The 23,404-nt window shown below is 38.0% G+C and overlaps 1 protein-coding gene across 2 annotated transcripts; it reads left to right on the plus strand.

Annotated features, from left to right (window-relative positions):
* The first annotated feature begins 11 nt into the window (after positions 1 to 11).
* Positions 12 to 17,422, plus strand: gpr176 (G protein-coupled receptor 176). Of its 2 annotated transcripts, XM_041976618.1 has the most exons (4): positions 12 to 1,489; positions 6,932 to 6,949; positions 11,392 to 11,644; positions 15,388 to 17,422. In XM_041976618.1, exons 1-4 carry the CDS (start codon positions 1,261 to 1,263, stop codon positions 16,595 to 16,597), a joined length of 1,710 nt encoding a protein of 569 aa, XP_041832552.1. In that variant the 5' UTR covers positions 12 to 1,260; the 3' UTR covers positions 16,598 to 17,422. The 2 variants fall into 2 exon arrangements, with proteins under 2 accessions (XP_041832552.1, XP_041832553.1); XM_041976619.1 differs by lacking the exon at positions 6,932 to 6,949.
* Positions 17,423 to 23,404: the final 5,982 nt, after the last annotated feature.

The raw sequence follows: 23,404 nt of genomic DNA on the forward strand, positions 1-23,404 counted from the left end.
ATGGAATTTGATTCAGACATCATCTGACATGGACTTACATGAGATAAAATGATGGACAAGGAATGCTCAGATTTTTTGATGCCATGTCTATTTTTTCTTTCTTTTTACTCATTTATTAAACAGTTCAACTATTGTCAAAGTTGGAAAACATTTTGGCATTAAAACATGAGTTCAGATTTTTTAGATTTTATTACTTTGGATTAATAAAGTATTTTTTATTCATGCATACGGAATTTTTTCCCCTTAACATTGTTATGAAAAGTGCTAAATAACATGCGTATGTTTATGTTTGTGCAAATCTCAGGTTAAGTATAAAGCGTTTTGCATTACAGAGACATGTCTGCTGCTTTTGGTATTTCCATCAAACCAAAGAGGAATGTAACAAGCAGCTGTTGGGAGCACAGACTGAACAAGACAACAGCAGCAGTGTGAAAAAAGGAAACCTCATTTGAGTTTTAATCACCTTTTTCTGTTACATGAAGATTTCCAATGCGATGGAAGTAAAACAGTTTTATTTACTGCTGAATATTTGGGAAGTTTGAAAATTATTAAGCAGAATGTGAGTTGGTCGTGACACTCGTCATTCATAAGATTCAGTAGTTTGTTGGTACAAGACTAGGAGGGGCTCTCCTCCTCAGTCTTGCACCTCGTGCTGAGAGAGATTCAGTTGCAGTGTCACCCCACACCGTCCAGTCTACCAGGAAGCAGCCCCTGACTGTGCGATTGGCAGCGGCATCAGGAGTAGCAGTCTGTCAGCCACAATGTTTTCTTTTTTTCTGGCTGGGGAGAGGTGATGGATCTGCGCTTCGATCCCGGAATGGACACTTCAGAGCCCGGCGTGTTTGTACTTGTAGGTACGCTCGGTGGTAGTGAGCACCATCCATCCAGCCACGGTGCGCATGGGTTTCACTGACTCCAATTTCTACCACACATCCCTGCTGGACAATGATTGTGTGTGCAGCTGTGGGTTTCCGTGTTCTTGTGCTTTGATAAATGACTATTTATCACCCCCCCCTTTTTACCATATTTACTGACAGAAGATCATTTAATTGTTGGCAGCAGCACGCATCGCCTACCCATCCATCCATCTAGGTATCTAGGCTTTATAATCTGTCACATGTAGGCTCGATTCCATTTTTCCGTTTGCATTTACCAGAATTTCCACCATCAGTATAGACCAGGTCAGAAATGCCCCTTCAGTGTTGGTAGCTCACATCCTTCCAGTTTTCATAAAAATCGTCGGGATCTCGGTGAATCGAGATGGAGAACTGGAGCCGGACAGCAACCGTTGGGGATGGTGCAGTAAATTTCACAGCAGCCCACCTCTTGCTGGATCTCCTGAACGCTTCGAGCCCGTCCACCCGGTGGGACAGCAGCCCCCCTGCAGAGGGTAGCAGACCGGACGAGCAGCAGCGCCTCAGCCGAGAGCAAGCCTACCGGGACTTCACCACAACCGTTCAGGTTTTCATCCTCATAGGTTCCCTGCTCGGTAAGTCCAAATATACAGAGCAGTGTTTAAGATAAAATCCTGCAGGTGCATTGTGTATGTTTAATTTACTGATTTAAGCATTCGAAGTAGCATCACCTTTCCTCCCCTCTAAAACCATCAACAATTTTCCAAAATCTGGGTCATAGCTTAATTGAAATATGTGATGCAAATGCAGCAATGATCTAGTCAATCCATCCTAATAGCCAGCAACAAGATACTTTTACCATATTGATAGCTCAATGCTGTTTGGTTTCTTATAATACAGAAAAGCCAAAAATAAAAATCACTTACATCCTCAGAAATGTTGCAAAACATGAGTTTTAGGCATGTGTATGGAAATATAAACGTGTAGCCTATAAATCCACTAGTGAATAATTCAGGGCATTTGGAAACTGAATTTTCAAATCCACACACAAATATCAAGCAATTTGAATACATACAATACTTTTACACATGTACACATTACAAACTGCACAAAAATGGATGTTGTTGACAAAGGAGTTTACCCTCAATCTCACAGATGGCATCATTTCCTTTTTTAAAAAGGTTCCTGTGTTTACAAATCCTTAAATGCAGAGGAATCAGATTTAATTTGTGCACAGATCAGTTTGTTTGCCTGTGCAGAGTGTAACAAAATCAAAGGTCATTGACAGAAAAAATATATCATTACAAAACTGGGTTTCTATTGGTAACTAATCACTTTACTAAATTAACTTGTGTTTTTATTCTCATAGAATGACCCATTTATTAACTTGCCATGCCACATACATGAAAGCTGTTATATTTGTCCTGCCATATCTATTATGGTGTCTCTGAATGGACAAAAAACCTCTGACCAGCAGTACTGGCTTTGTTTGATGCTAAGACACCATTTAGGATAAATAACACTTTAAAAGGCACAAATATTAGTTACATGTATTGCAGTTATTGCTGCATCTGAGGCATGTTTCTGTCTGGAAGAGTTTTGGCTATGACGGCCACCGTCCAATCACAACTGTGCTTTAAGGTAATGTCTATGCCAGGGGTATCCAGCTCCAGTCCTCAAGGGCTGCAATCCTGCAGGTTTTAGATGGTTCCCTACTTCAACACACTTGATTCAAAATAAAGGGCTCTCTTCAACAGCTTGTTGTCAAATGCTGCCCAAACATGTTGAGCCATAAATCTGATTGAAGTGTGCTGCAGCAGGACACATGCCAAACTTGCAGGACAGTAGCCCTCTAGGACAGACAATGGACAACCTTGGTCTATGTGCATCTTTACTACCAGTAAGTCATTCTTAAATGTGGTACCTTTAAGGGTGTACCTTTCTTATGATGGATAAGTTGTATTGGTTTGGGAGTTTTTGTATTTTACAGTCAGATCCACCACTGCTTTGTAACTCCTGGTTCCAAAAGATCAAAATATTAAAAGTGAGGCCCCCAAAATCTACAAACCTGCTGGTGACAGTGGCTATGCCCATTTCTCACACACCTAACTGCAAGCCCAGTCCCTGCTGGCTGCTATCCAGAATTGCAGTGTGTGTTGACATATTGCCAAGCCAAGCCAACTTTATTTATAAAAGCACTTCACAACAGCAGCCACTGAACACAGTGCTGAACATAAAATAACTAAAAACAATAAATATTGGTTTACAGCAAACTATTGGATGTAAGACAGAGCTACACTGGTATAATTTAAATGCCAAAAACACAAAATAAGCATGCAGTGTTTGGCCAGATTTGATTTGATCGTTTATTAAAGATAGAATTTCTTTTTTTAGTTGGCAACCTAAATAAGAATTTTCAGCCATTTTTATTTATATATTAACAAAGTGATTATCTTTTGTGTAATTTTTAAGCAGAACCTGTTGATATTGCTGCTGTTGCTTAAGATGTTGACAAAGTGAGGAGGGAGCTTTGTGAATTGATGGACAGCAGCAGCACACCAGCCTCACATGGTTCTGGCTTTTACATCCTTTCCATCATATTGGCAGCCAGAAACACAATCATCCTACTGAAAATGAGCACAGCAAATATATGTGTCATTTGTTACCAGTGTCGCTGTGACATCCTGTGACTTCAATGCTGAAAAAAACACTCTGTCTCGATTGCTAGAGTTGTTTAGAAAGGTATGAACTCAGAGATGCTGGACATTTTGCAGAGTGCCCAAACACATCATTCATTATGATGAAACATGGTGCAATTGACAATAAAACGGGGGGGAAAGAGGACCAAATGGCTATTGCTTTGACTCAAAGCCACTTCTTGCTATGCAGTGCAATGTGGTAGTGTCAGAAAAGCATGAAAGTCGTTTGGCAGCATGGCCTATAATGCCTTTTTTCCCCTTTATCATATATATTGCTATTGAACATTTAACTATAACATTGTGACCTCAAATTAATTAACACAAGTGTCACCATAGCCCTGTAAGATTTTCAGACAGTAAAATTATGTGTTGGCACTTGATGGATGTTAAAATCAGTTAGGAAAATTTTGCATAGCTATAACTTAGTAACACAAGGACAGCAATATATCAAATTTTTTAATTTTTTATTTGAGCCTTAACTTATGGTATCCTGTAACCTTTTATAGGCGAACTCAAGGTTTTCTTTAATGAGAAAGCTTGCTTTTTGTGCTTAAAATGCAGAAGTTAAAATATAAACAATTGGGAAGTCATGGACTTGGTCAGTTGGGACCTCTGAGGACCAGTGAGACTAAATGACAACATGTTTAATGGGTTCAACATCTAAAGTACTCCACAGGCATTATTATGCATCTACTTTTAGCCATTTAGACTACATTCACACTGCAGGTCTTAATTCTCAATTTAGTTCTTTTTTTGTTTCCTTTATTTGCTGAGATCCAAATTTTTTCACATAGTTGTTTACATTATAATTTGATACAACCACCATCAGACTCCTGTGTGAACAGTTTATGGCTCTAAAATGATCCGCTTACACAGAGGAAGAGACAATATTACATGCAATGTAACGTGCAGCACGCTGTGTTCATGGAGGTGAATATGGATGCTACACGTCACCAGGTTTGTATTAGTCTCAAAGTTGTGCAGTTGGCGTTGACAAAATAATGATATAATATTATTCTGTTCATTGTTTGGATTCAATCTTGCAGAGTCCCGCCTCCTCTGGCACAGAACTGTGACGTCAGTCTCACTTCAGTGATGTAAAAGTCAGATGAAATGCGATGTGACTTTTTTAGAGTGAGTCGTTTTTAAAAACATTAGATCTGTATCTGATATCATATGAAAGTGGCCTGAGTTGGATCTGGAAAAAAAAAAAAGAAGATTTGGGCTGTTCAAACTATTACAAAAAGATCACTTATGGTTTTTGCCTGTAGTGTGAATGTGAGCCTTAGTCTTCCTGGGTCAGGAGATGCCGCTGTAATGCATGTAATTAATCTGTTAACGACAATTAGACTTAAAATGCAAATGAATGGATGTGCAAATTAAATTAAAATTATTGATAATAAATTGTCTTTGCAAATATAATAGGCTGAACGACCATTGATTATGGAAAGTATTGCACCAAGAACAGCATTCATTTTACCATCACTTTCTATTTGAATACTCATTACAAGTCTGACTGAGGCTTCTCTATCTACAGGCACCATTCAGTACAAAAATTAGACCAAAAAAGAGTTTTGTGCTCTGTGAAATCTCAAGCTTCATCTTCTTTTATATCCACAGAGCTATTATCAGGGAGGAATGAGACATGCTGGTTCCATGACGTAGGCATTTTTGTTGTTGCTCTGATTGTGGTTTAAATGGATTTTCATCCCCTTAAGACTGCAATAATTGACTTAAAAATGTCAGGAAAAGGTCTATGAATAATAATAATAATTCAGTCTGGGTATCTTTATACCGCCCTATGATTCATAAGCATGAATGAGTTAGTGTGGCATCAGTCGCTTTGCTGTATAAATTACCATTTTATGTTCTGAATAATTTGAGATTAAGCAAGCAAGAAAGAGTCTGCCATAGAAGCTTGTGGCATAAAAAGTTTTTCGAACTTTAGTTCTGGAGACCAGATTTAGACGCCAATGTGAGACCACTGGTTTTTTTCACACACCTGGCTGTGTGATTTCAGTGTAAGGTTACTGTTTTAATGTTATGTTGATGATTGGTTAGGTTAAGGCAACTAAACTGGTTATGATTAGGCATTATAACAACTTGGTCATGTTTAAGATCATGGTTTAGATTAAATTTACAACAGCTTAAGTTCCTGACTAAGTATGAGGCTTATTGGGACTGTCTTTTACATCTCTTCCCTTGCATCCCTTGAGGTGATGAAACATTTTGACCTGATGTTTTTCAAACTGCATATTCATATGAAAAGTTTTATTGTGGCTCTAGTGAGTGCTCATTAAATTCTGTCAGTAATATGGATGATTCACAGTGTTGCTGTACACTTTGGGGTGGTGTTAACATACTATCCTCCAGGGAACAGCTGAAAGGTTGAAAAAAATGTTGGTTGTGTCTTAAAAAAAATTTACCAACTCTTCACTCCCAATGCCAAACAGCTTATTCTGGTATTGGCTCTTGTTTGGTGTCATTTATTGGATTGGGTAATTGAAGACACACAGCATTTTACACAGTCAGGTACTGGTCACAAGTCAGCCATTGCAGTTGTGTTGGTCTCTCTCAGCATGCCCAAGCTGATTCCACAAGTGTTCAGTGGGATTGAGGTCAGGACTATGGACAGGCCATCCCGTCCTTTTCACTCCTAAATTCTGGAGATTTCTCAGATGAACCCTGCCTTGTGGGAGACGAAAGTTGTCATCCTGGAGGATAAGAGTTCAGTTCCAGACTTTGCTTGCTGACACCTTTTGTAATTGTGTTCACACAAATATGGTGATACAAGTTACAAAACATATAACTCCATACATCTCATCTAAAAAAGACAGAAAGCATACTTTCCCCAAAATCTTGACTTGTTTTTTTTGTCTTTTTATTTAACCTTTAATAATTACTTAGTGAATATTATATACAGCTATCTAGTTTTGCTAATGCTTGGATTAAAGTTTGATATGCAGCTAATGTTTTACAGCGTGAATGGCACTGGATGACACCGGCAACAATCAGCTCTGTAAAAATTGAGTGTGCTTGCTTTCTCTCTAGTTCTTTTTAGCTCATTCATAAAATAAGTCTGTCATGGAAAATAAAGCAATGAAAACCTCTGCAACTACTAAATGTGTTAATGATGTTTCACACTTTCAATCTTAACAGTGCATGCTACTATCTTTAGACACCTGAACTCATCTTGCTTCACTGATAGCAGCAGCCTATTAACGCCCATGCAGAGATGACACAACTGACCTACCATGGATTTTTTCCTTTCATTGTTGCTACCTGTTGTTGGACTGCCTTTTATAGAGTGGAAAAAACATTCATGTTTTGTGTTTGCTCTCTTTCTCTCCATTGGCTGCTGTGATTATGGTTGCCAAGGTGTTCCTGAAGTGCCAGGTGAATATTTTAAGAGTCAAAAGGACAAAGTGGTTTTAGAGATAAAACAAGCTTTGACTTTAAAACAATGGAGGTTACATTGTTTGAATGAACACGTACAAAAGACTGTTAGCTAGTCACAGTTGTATCTGGCTACACCTGTTTAATGCAGACTTGATAAGGATTCAGAATAACTTGTATTGTAGCTGTGATACCACATGTAGAACGCTGAGAGGGATTGACATGACAAACGTTAGCTTGTTGATGCTAGATTGAATCAGGGATCTTTTTCGTCTTTGACTGAAAACAATGTCGAATTGCAACTAGTACGTTACTGGTAAATTACTACTCACCCAAACTGTTTACCTGAACTCCATCAATTTCTGTGTTTGCTAGCTTGCTAGCTAGATTAAAATGATCAAACCGCCACACGTGCAATTATTGATTGAACCTGCAAATTGAACTACAGCCACCACAGTGTTGCAAATTTATGGTTGACACGTCATTATTAAACTGCTGATTTCCTGGGATTTATGACATTTTAACTAGACTTTTCCCTGTGTGATTTCCTTCTATTGCATTTCTATTAGTCTGTTTGTGTTCTGTCATTGACATTTACAGTACTTTACTTTTGTATTAAAGGAAACACAGCCGCCTTGGCATTATTATTTTTTAAATGCCAAAAACAGGTCATGGTTCAGTCTGCAGAGATCATTAATGGCAATAGTCCAAAACACAACATCCCAGCAATCAGTGGTTGGATTGTTGTTTATTTTAACTACCCAGTGAAGCTGTTAAGATGATGACATTTAGGTATAGCAAAAGTTGTAATAGTCTTAAATGGATTTACAGTATATTACTGTTATCTGTCAATCTGACAAACTGCCTCTGATAAGTTATGCGTCTTTCTCATTTAGCTTACAACTAATATGTGATCATGGTGGGACTTTGCTGTTTGATTTTAGAGCTAAATGAATGATGTTAAAGTCAATAGGTGTTCATCGAACTGCAGCTGGTCCAACAATACTAGTGAAGCACTCGATCACAAAAGCAACACAAATGGACGGCAACAAAATTTCTCTTAATTTCCTCCAGTTTTTATACCAGTACATGCTAAGCAGTTATAGAAAAAGGTCAGAGTCAGCTCAAATAGTTCCAGTCATAACATTACAGACATCAAAACCTTGTTAGCTAACATAATCCTGGGTTGAATGGTGCAATATTGATGATTTAGTCTTTAGAGCTTAAATTAAACATTGACATGTTCTTAACAAGGGTTTCTTGTGCTCATAAAGGTTATTTTTATTTGTCACTTCACAAACTGCTAAAAAGGTCAGGGTCGATGCATTAAAGTAGAGCACTGGGTTCACAAAGCAAGCAGGAATTTTTATTTGCATGTTTGCATGTAACGTGTTTCAATTCTAGCAGTTGTTTCTGATCAAAGCTGTTGTTTTTATATTAAATTATGGTAATCTATTGAATCATTTCTTCAACATGTGCTGAGTGTTGATTAAAATGTCAGTTCAGCTTGGTTGTGAGAGCATTAATGGGTTTTGTAGGACTCCCTTTCCCGTCACATCTTTTTGTTCTTCTTTACACTGCCTCATAAATAGCAACAGTGAATACTGGATACAGTATAACAGTAGAATCTAAAACCTATTTGCCACCAGCATTCACTTTTTGTTTAATTTTGCTTTCAAAACAATGAGTATTTGTGCTCATCTTAATATCTCATGTGAGTCAACTACCCAGAATGCAGAGGCTGAGTGTGTTTCATTAATTACTACTACATTAGGGCTTCCCCAGAGTACTTCTGTATGCTGTTCGGTAACAATCCGTGTTCTTGAAATCCTGCATTTTTAATAAAGCATGCCATGTTCTCCTAAAAATGACTTGTTCCAGCTCCATCTGAAACCTCTTGGGCCAGATTTCTAAAGCTGTATAATGGATTGTTGGTTAGCTTTGTAAATAGATCAGCTGATAACAACTTCCAATCACTGACTGAAACATGTTTTTAAACATTTACAGAGAAAAAACACAAACTTCTTTCCAGTTTCTGACATTGGAGAACACAGATAACACTCTATGGGTAAAGGAGCTTTCATCCTTAGGAGCTGTTTTTTAATTTATTTATTAAATTTTTTATTTTTTATATACATATTCAAAAGCGCTGCTTCTGCATGACAAGTGCGTTATAAATAAAGTTTGATTTGATTTGATCCCACTCAGCCTCATAATGACCTATCATCACATGATAGGATGCTTAAAATTCACCTTCTAAAATCTAATTAATCATAATTAACCTCATATTTACATAAAAACCTTAACATCAAAAAGGCACAGTTTGCACCTGAACAAGTGGTCTTATTAAATTTAGATTTAATTGATTTCTTCACCCTGCAGAGAGAAACTCTATGCAACACCTGATCAAAACATCTTACAGCCATGATTATAATTAACTCTCACAAACCCTCATTTAAACTAGAGGCTTACACAGAAAGATTCATTGTGTCCTGAAAGTAAGTTCAAGTGGGAATTAGTGAAATACAATGACTTTGTTTACATGCACAACATATTCCCAATGCTGACCTATTTCTAAGTGAGATAATATTCTGATTATGTTTACATGAGTTGCAGATAGAATATTCCATTCATATTCCTAAAAAGATGTTACAGAGCATAACTCTATACATGGCACATATACCACTGCAGTTTACACCCATCCTTCATTATATACAGTTCTGTCGAAACATGAGCGTTGCTTTGTTTTCTCCTTAGTCTGGGCTGAATGAGGGAGCATGGTGCATGTATGATAAAAACTCTGCTAGATCATTATAATACATTCAGTTTGCATACATGTCTACATAATGTGATTAAAGTTATTGTACACTCTTAATAACTTTTTCTGGTTAAGGTGAACTGAAAGTGCTGCCTACACTCGTAGAAAATAAAGTATCATACTTTTAGGGCTACAAAGAGTTGTCACTTGGGTGGTACCCTCAGCATTGAATACTCCTTTGTACCATTGTCATCTGTCTCCCACCACAGGCCAGAAAAAAGATAATACTTTTTCTTTTTCATATATAATTTAATAAGCCAAGGAACACATCAGAGGCAAGTGGGGTTCAGTGTCTTCCACAGAGACACTTTGACATGCGGGCAGAGAAAACCTGGGAACCTCCAACCTTCTGGCTACCCCAAAACCACCCTTCCTCCTCAGCTACAGCTAGGGTGATGATACTAATGAGGATAATGTGAACTAGTTAAAACTTTAGGTGTTTGTTAAATCAAGAGTACGTTGTAAGAAAACACAAAAACTACAAAAATGTAGATTTACATATTAACCTTTTTTTCTTCAAGACTGCACAATATCATTTATTAAAATCTGACTAGAATGTATATGGAAACGTTAAAGCCTTTATCTATTATTAAAGCTTGTTTAACTATTTTTTTGTTTTTCCCAACTGCCAAATATCTTAACATTGAGAAGAAACAGTACCTATATGTACTATTTACTACTTGGGAACATGAGTGTACCTTTTGTCTTGCCTTACCTTACCTTGAGGTTCAGTTGTGAGCCCCAGTGGGTACAAAAGTCTAGACTGTGCTCTAAGTCAAAGAAACATACTAATAATGTACGTTTCTGACAGAGTATATGACAGTATTTTTCTTAAATTTAGGTCTTAATCCAGTTAATACTGGAATATTGTGCAACATTCCCAATACTACCAGTGTAGATCATGTACAGAACATGTCTCCATGGCAACAACATAAAACATAAAAATAAAACAGAAGGATTAAAAAATTTTGAAATGAACAGTAAACTGAAACAAACTTCCAAAGCACCACCAACCTGGCATAGTCACACATCTCGCCAAAGGTTTCTTTTTCTGGAATCCATCCATCCATCCATCCATCCATCCATCCATCCATCCATCCATCCATCCATCCATCCAATACAAAAGAAATGAACACATTTTTTCGTTGCTTTTTTCTCAGTGAGGACATTAAAGGTTTCAAACGCCACGCAGTACTGCGCTAAACTTATAAGCTCTTTAGCTGTTTAAATTCATATTTGTAATGTAAAGCCATCAGGGAGGCACCAAAGTCCTTCTGCAGTGGCTTAAAAACACAGTCTTGAAGAATTGTTTTCTTTTCTGCAGCAGATGGCTCCTACACAGCCCTGACTGAGATCATTATTAGTACTTATGAATGAAACATGGCTGCATAAATCCATAGCTGTTTGAAATATTGTTTAGTGGTTGGATAACTTTGTTTAGTAATGCACTGTATTTAAGCTCTTCCCTGGAAAATGTCAGCATCAGGTCCGCTTAGTTGCATTCCAGGGTCATGTGCCACTTGATTTCTGAAATTTTTCTCATTTTGCACAAAACGTATTAAACTAAATTATGCATTAGGTTTAAATTTGATTTCCTCTTTTGCCCACCTCCTCCTCCTCACAGGTAATGCCACTGTGTTGTGGTGTACATGCTGCACGAGCGTCTTTAAGTCTGTGACCAATCGATTCATCAAGAACCTGGCCTGCTCTGGTATCTGTGCCAGTCTGGTGTGCGTACCCTTCGACGTGGCCCTCGGAGCCAGCCCACGCTGCTGCCTGTGGCTTCACACGCTTCTGTTCTGCAAGGCCCTTAAATTCCTCCATAAGCTCTTCTGCTCCGTCACCGTGCTCAGCTTCAGCGCCATTGCACTTGACAGGTAAATCCCAAACAAAATTCTTCATGATTGGAAAAGTTTGAAATGAACCTTTATAGGTTATTGGGGACTTTTTGGTCTGTTTTAGTTTTAAATTTTGGCCACCATTTCAGTTGTGTTATCGCAAATAGGATTTTTTTTTTCTTTTTTTGTAAAAAAGACATTTGAAGGCCTTTCAAAATTCAAAATTTAAATTTAATTTAAAGTTCAATAGGACAACTGGTAGAAATTTGATACCTTTTTTTGGCCATTACAGGGCAAAAAAGTCTGCTATAAAAATATTATTTTTTCCGCTTTTTTCTAAATCATTTAATCAAGTTCAGTCATAATAAAAAACACACACAAACACACAAAAAAGGTGTACAAATTGTATTTCATGAGGAATAACAATTTTTTTTTTTTTTTTTTTTTTTTTTTTTAGAAAACTCAGTAATGTAATAAATTTGGCATTTAAAGGGTCAAAATAATTAAATTAATTATATTCTTGGTAGTTTTTTAGAAGTAAAGTTGATTGAGAAATTAAGGCGACTCATAATGGCTAAAATTCACCTTTTAAAAAGCAGATAAAGAAAAAGAGCCTCCTGTTTTTTAATGTTATGAAAAGGCCAGAGGGCCTCTCCCACTCACTTCACTAAATATAGAATGAGTGCTTCAGAAAAATGGATCCCTTAAATCAATTGCGCGATCACCTCATCAATGCACTGGTCCGCTGAGACAGCTCAAGCAATTCTCTTAACACTTATGGAGCAGCTTCAAATGAGGACAGAACTCTAGAAAATTGTTGTTTATCTTGTTGAAAAAGTCTTTTACAGCCATCAACACCCTGTGGTGAGGATAAGAGGGGGTGGAAGATTTGATCGATAGAGCATGTGTCCCAGGCCTCCCTGCAGTGCTAAGTGCTGCAGCCAAAAGCTGCCGGAGGTAGCAGCTGGTGCCCACATAAAGTCACATAGACAAACACCCAAATCTTAAAAGTATTGGTGACTGAACCCTATTTAATCTGGAAGATATATTTATATAAATGATACATATAAACGTATCTTCCAGATATATTTATATGTATTATCTCAACTGTCATATCTCCCCCTCCTATCCTCATCCTGCTAGTATTTGAAACAACCACTGCCGGGGTTTTTACTTTTTTTCCCAGCTATCTGGGCTTTACCCAACATTTTTCAATTGGAAATTTTTTTGTTAATGTAAATTTTTTTTTCTGTTTTTTTTCTGTTTTGTAGACTCATCACCTGGAATTAATATTAAATTTAAGGGTTTTTGCATAGTTTGATTTACAGATCATGTCTGCAATTTTTAATGGAATAGAGGACCAAAACAAAAGATTCATCAGGCAAAGTCCAAAAATTAATAACACAAGGGTAGGGCTACACACAGAAATCAATGTGCAAAGCAAGCAATCAAGAAAGGGAGGAGTCAGAAGAATCCAGCAAACTAACCAAAGAGGTCCAACATAAAAGAAAAAAGAAAAACAAGGTAAACATGGTAAACAAAGAACAGGTAACAAACAAAAAAAAAAACAACCTAAAAATAGACAGGAATAAAAAATCAAAGAAACCTTGACATGTACAAAAATGAGGGAAAAAGTAACGACTAATTATAACCAGGTGTGGAAGAGTGGGATCATCAGCAAACACAAAACAGCTGTGAAACAAGTGCAGAGAGCAAAAGTCACCTAAAGTAGCAGAGGCCAAACAATTATTTCCTGACATAAACAAGAATTAAACAAAAAGTTTACTAAAATGAGAAAAAACATACAATAGTATAGAAAGTAGAGGGAAATGGTAAATGGTCTGTATTTATATAGCGCTTTACTGTACCTGGGATGATACCCAAAGCACTTTACATCATACATTACATTCACCCATTCACACACACTGATGGCAGAAGCTGCCATGCAAGGCGCTCAACCACGACCCATCAGGAGCAATTAGGGGTTCGGTGTCTTGCCCAAGGACACCTCGACATGAACTCGACTTGGCTAAGGACCGAACCGGCAACCCTTGGGTTACAAGACGACAGCTCTACCTTGCTGAGCCACGCCGCCCCAAGGTTGGGATTCAAACCAGGGTTGGGATCCATCAAACGAGTGTAGCCTCTGTCTATTGGACAGCTGCTCAACAAGTTAAGCTAAACCACATTTTAAAAAACTCACTTTTAGTCTCATCTGACCAGAGTACCTTATTCTACATGTTTCTAGAATCTCCAGTGCTTTTTTTATTTATTTTTTTTGTGCAAACTCTAGGTATGCTTTTTAGTTTTTTAAAGCTAAGCTTTTTTTTTCTTTTTTTTTTTTATCTAATTTTAGCAAAGCTGCTCTTTCAAAATCTATACAGAAAAGTTGGAACAAGAGGAGAAGGTTGGTCATCAGTGAAATCCATGATTCAGTGAATCCAAGCCAGTTTTAGTGATTCTGAAATTTTTTCCTCAACATTTGCTGTTTAAAAGAAATAGTTTTTACTGGATGAAACAGCGGTATGACCACTGTTTGTGTGCTAGACTACAAAACTTTAGCTCTGTCCTGCACAGAAAAGCTACATTGGCATCTGGAATTCTTTCTGTATGCCTACGAAAAAAAGCACAGAAGCTAAATTATTTTTAGATATCACTGATAATATTGCTGTCAGCATATAATCTTGCCATTACCTGATATTTTTCTAGACACTAGTTTATTATGTGCATAAAATCAACACTGGAGGACTACAGTATAGAACATGGAAAGGTAAATTATAAAATCTCATTTATCAACATTTAAAGAACACATACGACCTCACAAAACCAGCAAAACACTGAAAATACAGCTAATAAATGCGGGTTTCATTTGTCGACTCCATAGCAACTACAGTGAGACTGATATCAAACCAATTAATTATTAATTCTTTAAGAGGGTAATTAAAGCAGCGACTGCAGCACAGCTTCAAGCTCATGTACACACATTCTTACTGTAGTATAGTTGAGTACTGACGTAACGGTTATAACTTATTTATGTATTTCTTTTGTGTAAAAATTAAAGAAATGTGGTGGTGCTGTTGTACATGAAGAAAGCATCCATGTGATTTCAACCTCTGCACAAACATTTTTCAGCCCTTTTCCAAAAAGAGTGATATGATTAAAGTTCTAAGCATATGCAGATTCAGATTTATCTTTATGTCCTCCATAATTTTCAACGTTTTTCTTTTTGTAAAATATTAAAATACCTCAGAAACTAGCTGTGACGAATAATATCAATAAGCCTTTTTCATGCAGTAATGAATGTGTCAAGAGGCTGCAGGATAAATGTGCATTTAATGTAATAATTTACCTCTTCCGCCTTTTCGGTAAAATCGCTTGAAGCTCAGACGTTTGTAAGAGTATATTTAAATTTCAGATTTGTCTGTCTTAACTTCATTCGCCCACATGAATAGTGGAAATGTTTTATCAGAACCAGGTGCTTCAGCTTGTTATTGGTGTGTGTATTTTAGACACGCTCAATTTAAAAATTCCACTTTGTTTATCTGTATTTCTATGTAAAGCATCTTAGGAGAGATTTTGATAAGCTGCAGCATGACTGCATTCAGGCAACACTTAACTCAAACAAAAGGCCCCTTTATGCAGCAGGACCAGTTCTGAGCAACAGCAGAATCCTAAAACTTGTTTCAGGTCACAGGTTCACACCTTCGCTCCTTTCCTACTGTGACATGTCACAGTTTCTCAAGCCTTAATGTGAGCTGACCCACTTGTGTTTTTGTCTGCAGATATTACTCGGTGCTGTTCCCATTAGAGAGGAAAATCTCTGATGCAAGATCTCGAGATCTGGTCATCTACATCTGGGTCCACGCAGCTGTTGCCAGCCTCCCTGTGTTTGCTGTGACCAATGTGACGGATGTCTACGTTACCTCATCCTGCTCCGATGACCATGCCCTCTCCCTGGGTCACATGGTGTATGTGTTGATTTACAACGTCACCACTGTGATCCTTCCCTTGGCCCTGGTCTTCCTCTTCATGCTTCTGATCCGCCGAGCGCTCAGTGCCAGCCAGAAAAAGAAGGTGATCATTGCTGCACTGCGGACGCCACAGAATAGCATCTCCATCCCGTACGTGTCCCAAAGAGAAGCTGAGCTGCACGCCACCCTGCTAGCTGCTGTGTTGGCTTTTTCAGCCTGCAGCACCCCCTATGGGGCTTTGGTGGTCTATCGTACCATTTTGGCAGACACTCAAGATCTGCCTGTCTCACTGTATCTCACTGCCCTCTGGCTCCCAAAGGTGTCCCTGTTCACCAACCCTCTACTGTTTCTCACCATTAACCGTTCAGCACGTCACAGCTGGCTGGACCTGCTAGCCAGGATCCACAGACGTTACAGTCGCCGTAACGTGGTTAGTACTGGGGGTCTGGTTTCTTTAGGGGCAGAGGGTGCAATTGGGGAGCCAGTGGGGCTGGAAACAGCTGGTCGATCTGGGAGCCAGCTCCTAGAGATGTTTAACATTGGCCAGCAGCAGATCTTCAGACCCTCTGAGGAGGAAGAAGAGGAGGATGTGGAGAATGAGAATGAGATCCCCTCTCAAGGGCCCAAAGAGGACCAGAAGGGTAGATCAAGACTTGGGAGCCTTAGAGGTGATGTGAATACAAAAAAAGAGCCTGAAAGAGGGCTTGTCATCACCAAGGAAGTCCCTCCTGCAATCATAGCACCCCGTGCATCTCCGGTTCACACATGTGCTTATGCCTCCTCATCACAGGTGGCACCTGCGACACCGACTGACGCAGAAGACTCCCCACAGTTTGGTTTTGGACCATTTGAACTGCCTCCTCAGTGGTTACCTGAGACCAGGAACAGCAAGAAGAGGCTGCTGCCTCCACTGGGTAACACACCTGAGGAGCTGATCCAAACCAAACTACCGAGGCCGCGGCCCGAACGCCGGATTAGCAGGAACAACAAGGTTAGCACAATCCCCACCGTAGACCCGTGATCTACTCTACTGGCCTCTGAACTGCTCACTGTAAACAAATCAGTGCATTGTATCCCTCTTGGATCAGCAGGCCTGGTAAGATTAAGATCTAGGGTTTGTTACAACTATAGAAGTTTAGATTTTCCATGGACCTAAGCTAACATCGGTTACCTAAGGTATTCCATTTTTATACAAGAGAAAAATCAATTTGCTTTCAAATATTTATAATGTGAGAAGCACATTTGTTTAACTTCATCGCTGATTTGACTGACCCAGTTTTATAAAAGAGGAATTCTGCAGTGGCTTCATGACTGAACAAGTAAGTATCTTTAAGGATCCCTTGTTAAAAAAAAACATAACAAAATCAGACTCTTTCAAAGGGATGCACTAATTAAATATATTCCCACTGCAAATAATCAAGTGAGATTACTGGACCTCTGAACAAAACATCATGTGAGATGAATATGCTGTGACTGGACTCTGTATATGACCGCATCTCAGTTCTTTCACTTATCCCTACATGGGACTATTTTTAATAACCAAGTTTTACTTAAATATTTGAGATTTGATGCCTTGTCTCCCACTTACATTCCTTTTTTTTAAATATTCACATCCTTTCTAGTGTATAGATGTTGTTTGTACTGTAAGTGTAAATTTTGAATGCAAATGTACATCATGCAAATACATGCTTAAAATGAGTTTAACTGGTTTTGCTTTGTTTTCTGGAACTAAAAATGCATCATTTCCTGACCATCATTTGCTCATTCAGATAACTTGAAAATAAAACGAGAAAGAGTGGCGATGCAAAAGCAGTAGAAGCTTTTGTTTAAATCCCTCTGACTGACACCTCTGGCTCTGTTGTCTTTGTGATGCATAATTCAATAGTTACAGCTTCAACCAGAACCTTTGACTGAGGTAAACAGAGCTGGGCTGCACTTCAAATATTTGACAGTCTGTAACCCCCCCCCCAACGTTATCTACAATCTCCTGATATTTCCACAATAAACCTGAATCAATGCTACATCCTAGCTTGACATTATCAGGCTAAATTGTGCAGCCACACCCGTCTTTACACAATTTCTACAGCTACTATTGAAAACCACAAAAGAGATGTGAAGTTCTGATATGCTTATTGCAGTAATTGCTGTGCTAGGACAGTTATTACTCTATACAGTTGATGCTGTGGTAGATATAAGAGATCTAGGAGGCTGTAGGTGATTTCAAAGTGTCATATAAAACCTGGGAATCATTGATTTTTCACCGTAACGCTCCAGTCTCGGACTCATATTTCCCATCTGGTTTGACTCAGCTTATTCAAATAACACAGCCTTTTATCCCTGCAGCTATAAAGGGCTTGAGAACACAGATGGAGCTATTGATGTTAAAGAAAGTGGTTGCAATAAAGTTAGTGAGTTTAAAAAAGCATCTTCACAGTGGTGAATAAAAGACAGGCCGGTGAAACAGAGATAGCTGACGATTAAGTAAATCTCAGGCTGGAATCACAAAGCAGGAATGAGATGTAGTGTGGTGTGACATTTATGGGAATTAAAGGCCTTTCCCAATCAGCTTTTCACGCAAAGCTTTTCATTTTTTTACTTTCCTTTCTGACTTGTGTAGATAATGAGACTCAACTGGAATACTTACTATTTTAATAATGTACACCAATTACAGTTTTATTCAAATCAGAGTCTGATGTGACTTGTTTTAAGTGATCATTTTAAGCCAAATCATGACCCAGTACTAACTGTGCAGTTTGTTGCCTAAACCTAACCGAGCAGCGATGGTTTCATACAACACACGTGATCCAGGACCTCCAAGGGAATTAAAAAAAAAAAAGTTGAATCCTTGATTGCTGTTTCGTAAGTAGCCTCATTACAAGTCACATTTTAAAATAGACGTTTCCACGCGTGTGAAACCCATCATGACTTTTAAAGTCATTTCGTTTAGAAGTTTATTATGTACTGCGCCATGTTTTGTCTGGGGGAGCATTTGTTGCAATGGCAGGCAGGTTTAAAAGAAGCTCATGAACTGAGCATAACTTTCAATCATGTTTGTTGTAGAGGCAGATAATGTAAATCACATTAAAACATGTTTTTAATCTAAGCTGTGGTGAGGAAACTGGCTTTTGGGAAGATAATTTCATTGAGAGATGAACGGAAATCAAGTTGTATTGTTGTATTGTTTCATGCTGAAACATATTTTCTTCATACTAAAGTAGTTTTTCCTGAACCTAACCAAGCAGCATGCTCAGGGTTACAAAAGCTTAACGTGAATGTCCTTGTGCAGGATTCACACAAGTGGGTTACATTTGCCTCAGAGCCACCCCTAAAATCAGACTGGTCCATCAGGTGCCACCCCAAGAGTAGATAATTAAATTCTAACAAATATTTAGTGTAAACTGACCTTTATGTAAATCTCTGATGTTTAAGTGCAAGTGAATGCAGCATGTGATGTAATTCTATTTGTTGTTCTATATGATGTTCTACATTAATACTACAATGTTCTTGATTATAATGCAGCATTTATACAGCATCATCTCATCAACTCCCTATGTGGGTGGTAATACTTGTCCTTTCAAGCCCTTTCATTTTATGAAGAGGATGTAAAAGTCATGAAACTACTAGATGTGATGACTGAGCAAAGTTAGACCAGCAGTGCAGCAGTGATTGAAGGCATACTGTGTAGGATCACCCTGTGTAAACAACTGTTGATTGAAAATATATCTATGGCTTTTACTAATTTTGCTTTACTTTTTACATTACATGACCACTTTAGCTGTAATAATTTTTTCCCCTAAAATCTAGACCCTTCGTTTAAAATGTCTCATTTCATGTGCCACTCTTTTCCCTGTCTGCCACCCATAAAAAATGTTCTAGATCCACCCCTGAGTGGAACTGAGTGGTTATTATTTATTAGATTTCCTTTACTGGTCTTTTGGCAGATGACATCTACAAAGACTAAGTGCAAAGAACTTTACAGGCATGAATATTTAAGTTTTTGGCTTTATTTTTCAGTGTTAGCTATTTTATTTTAGAGAGAAAGCAGCAGCTTTTCTGCTCTTTTTAAGGATTGTTGTAGTTATGATGGATCAGGTTATGAAAGTCTGGAGATCATTAGCCTACTGCCTGGGCAAAAGCTTCAATATATCCCTGGCAACAAATTTACTGCTGAATTTAGGCTTCCAACAGCATTCTCATGTTAATAATCCCCATCTCTCACTCTCTTTCTCTCTCTCTCTCTCTCTCTCTCTCTCTCTCTCTCTCTCTCTCTCTCTCTCTCTCACTGTCTCTTTTTTTTTGCCTGAAAGCATCTCTTCACATCTTGCAGAAATAGCTGAGGAAATCAGATGAAAGGATGGCTGCAACACTGTAGATTACAGGAAAATGTAGCAGCTGCAAACCAGACTGTGTAATTAGTTTAATCTTCTTTAGACTCGGCATAAGAAGAAGCACATGAAGGACTTTCAACTAATAGATGCACAAGAACAAAGTCTGTGTTTATTATCAGATTTGGATTATTACAATCTAAGCAGGGATTGCTATAGGTGGCATTATTCATGTCGTCATTGATATTGTCACTGTGTTATTTTCCCTCTCAATCTCCATCTCCTATGAAAAGTCCATTTTGGAAAATAGGATTTTATTTCTGCTGCTGTCTCAGTCAAAAGGCACGACCAATTTGGTGTTATTAAGCAATCAAACAAAAGATGTAGATGGAAGTTCAAAGAAATATGCACAAATAGTACTGTGAATTTCATTTGTGTAAGTATTTTAACTAGAACTACTTCAGTTTTTCAGCATTTTATTCAAATTTCATTCAGATTCTTTTTTTTCCCCCTGTCTGGTTTAATTTCTAGAACTGCATCAGACCAGAGCTGTTTTTACAGTGGAAGGTTTTTTTTTACCCTGAAGCATGATGTAAATTTGAACTGGAATGAATTCACTGACAATGGCGATGCTCCTCATCCGTGCTGTTGCTTTTAGCAGTTTAGGATCCCTTTTTGCAACAGCCTCCTCTTCATTTTTACTCAGTGATTACCTGCAGGACCATTAAAGACCATTCTAATTCACATCAAGAAGCCATAAAAGACTTTACACTTGCAACACTATGTTAGTAAGAATCAAAGAGAAGTAAAAAAAAGAAAGAAAGACATCTATTCTGCAAATCAAAATTATAAATAACAATTTATTCTTTTATTAATTTATTAATTGATTTGAAAAATGCTGATCTGATTTACCATCTCCCTGGTTAGGAGTTTAAGTTTAGGCAGCCAAAACAAGAGTAGTAAAAGATTGCAGATGAGCTGTTCTAGACTCGGATGACCGAAAAAAGTCCAGGAACATAACCCAGAGACTTTAGTTACACAATAATTGGGATCTTGATCAGTTTAATGTGAACACTTCAACTGTAATTGCCTTCTTTTCACAGAAGTTTAAGAGCATGCATTAACCAACAAATCTATTGTGCATTATGCATTACCGTAATATATCATATTATCTGTAATTATTCAAATGATTTCCTATTATCCCTCCAATCACTGCTGTTGGATTATACATGATTGGCTCATTCATATGCATAAAGGCAATGACACTTTAATATGATCCCTTTTATGCAGAAGTTTTTTTTAAATGAAATTTATGAGTTTTAACATCTTGTTTCCTTTATTTTTTTTAAGAAGCCATTTTTCTTAACTGCAAACAAGGCCTGGTTTAATTAGAATGGTCGCTAGGCAACAAGTAACCCAGATGCTGTAGAATAGCTCCTTTTGAAGGCAGCTCAAGTGTTTCCCTCACTGTGGAGTGTGCGAACATGTCAGGGACATGATATGGAGTCATGGTTTTACCACAGAGTGACTCAGTGCATGAAGCTAAGTCTCCTCTTCCAGCAGACACCCCCAGAAACCTCTAATGGTCCTCTGACGGTTGCGAGAGCAGCTATGAATTATAAATACGGCATCCATAAAGCCGATGGTTGTATGAAAGTAAAACCCATAAAAAAAAAAAAAAAAAAAAAAAAAAAAAAAAAAAAAAAAAAAAAAAAATTTTAAACCAAGTAGTTTAGATTTCTACCTCAATACTGTAAAAGTTTTCCCTAAATCCAAACAGAAAATACAAAAGTTTTGTCATATGTTGTATTTACATGTAAACAAGGCAGCATGCAAAATGGCATCTGTGAGGGTGACAGTCTTAAAATGAAGGCCTCTTGGCATTAACCATGATAATTTTTTAACTTCAAACAAAAGATGTCATTAACTAAGAAGGGAAAATAGTACTTTGATTATGCATTTTATATTTTTATGTAGAAGGAACTCATTCATTCTCTCTGTACCGCTTAGTCCATTCGTGGGTAAGCTGGAACCTATCCCTGCATTTAACAGGTGAGGGGCAGGGTACATCCTGGACAGGTCATCACGCCCACACATGCACAGGGAGAAGAGTGACCAATTAACCTGACGTGTATGTCTTTGGATGGTGGGAGGAAGCTGGAGAACCCACGCATACACGGAGAGAACATGCAAACATGTTTGCATTGTGTTGGCACCGTTACGATCCTGTCTCAAATCCAGGGGAATTGAAATCAATAACAAAAACGAGCTGGACAAAACTTAAAGATATATACACATTAAATTTATTACAAAACCAGGTCCAAAAAAGAAAAAACAAAAAAAGGTGTCCAATAGTCAGTATATCAAGTCTGGTAAAAGTAAAAAGAAAAACCAATTAACAAAAGGTGTCCTCAATTGAGGTAATAATACTAACTAACAATTAAACAAAATGATAAAGTCTCTTTACTTATGCGAATATCCAAATACGATACGAAACCAAAATACTTGTTCTACTACTAATACAAATCCAAAATCTTACTCTTAACCAAAATGGAGCTTTTTTATACAAACCAAACCAAAATACAATACCAAACGGTAGCCTTCAATACAAACCAAAAACTATTCAAACTACAGACCAAAATCTGCTATAAAACTTAACTCAAAAGCTACTCACACACGATGAGAGTGTATATCCTCATTTTTCTCAACCAAAAACACAACCTTGTACTAAACTAAAGGAATTCTAAATGCTCTTACAAAAACCCCAAGGGTTACACAGACCAGCCACTTCTATACACAATTCCATTTGGCGAGCTGTGGGCCTAATGGTACACAGCTGCCCTGAGTGCTGGCGCTTCCTCCTTCTTAAAGGCCTGGAGTCCTTCTGGTTGGCTGGAAGTGCAGGACTGTAGTCGTCCAATAACAGAAGAGCAGGGGTTCTGGAGGTTGGTCCCACTGAAGAGTAAGCTGGACTGGAGGCGACCAACCAGGGAGGCGGAAGAGGAGGGAGGTCACTGCCGCATCCACAGCCAATTGCAGAGAAGCAACCGAGCAGCAGAATGTAAACTACCACAGGCCTGGGGATGTGACAGGCGTTATGCCTGGTAATATATACAAAAATCAAGGGTACACTGAGTGAAAAGGAAAAGACACTAACAGTTCTTTGTGCTTATTCATTTGTGGAGTGGATAATATCAATATATTACTTTTATAGCCTTTTAGAAACACTGTTACTCACACAAGCAACAAAAATTCCCAAACATACTGTGCACAAAGAAAAGCCATTAGCAACGTAGCCTTACCATGTTAGAATAATAACCTTTTCCCTTTTTGCAGTATTTTTCCCACTTGTTGTTCGTAGAAGTGGGACGCTGTAATGGTTTGTGTTTAAGGGCATGAATAAATGTGCTTGTTTCGATTGGAGGATTTATTGTACAATATTCTCAGTTCGAATCCCATCAACGGGATGGATTTACCTGGCTCCCTAATAAAGTGTGTAAAAA

Source organism: Melanotaenia boesemani, chromosome 22 (assembly GCF_017639745.1).
Source record: "Melanotaenia boesemani isolate fMelBoe1 chromosome 22, fMelBoe1.pri, whole genome shotgun sequence".
Lineage (NCBI taxonomy): Eukaryota > Metazoa > Chordata > Actinopteri > Atheriniformes > Melanotaeniidae > Melanotaenia > Melanotaenia boesemani.

Coding starts and splice junctions, on each gene's coding strand:
- gpr176 (XM_041976618.1), top strand. CDS start 1,261: ATGGAGAACTGGAGCCGGACAGCAACCGTTGGGGATGGTGCAGTAAAT. Junction 11,645..15,387: donor AGCGCCATTGCACTTGACAG/GTAAATCCCAAA, acceptor TTTTGTCTGCAG/ATATTACTCGGTGCTGTTCC.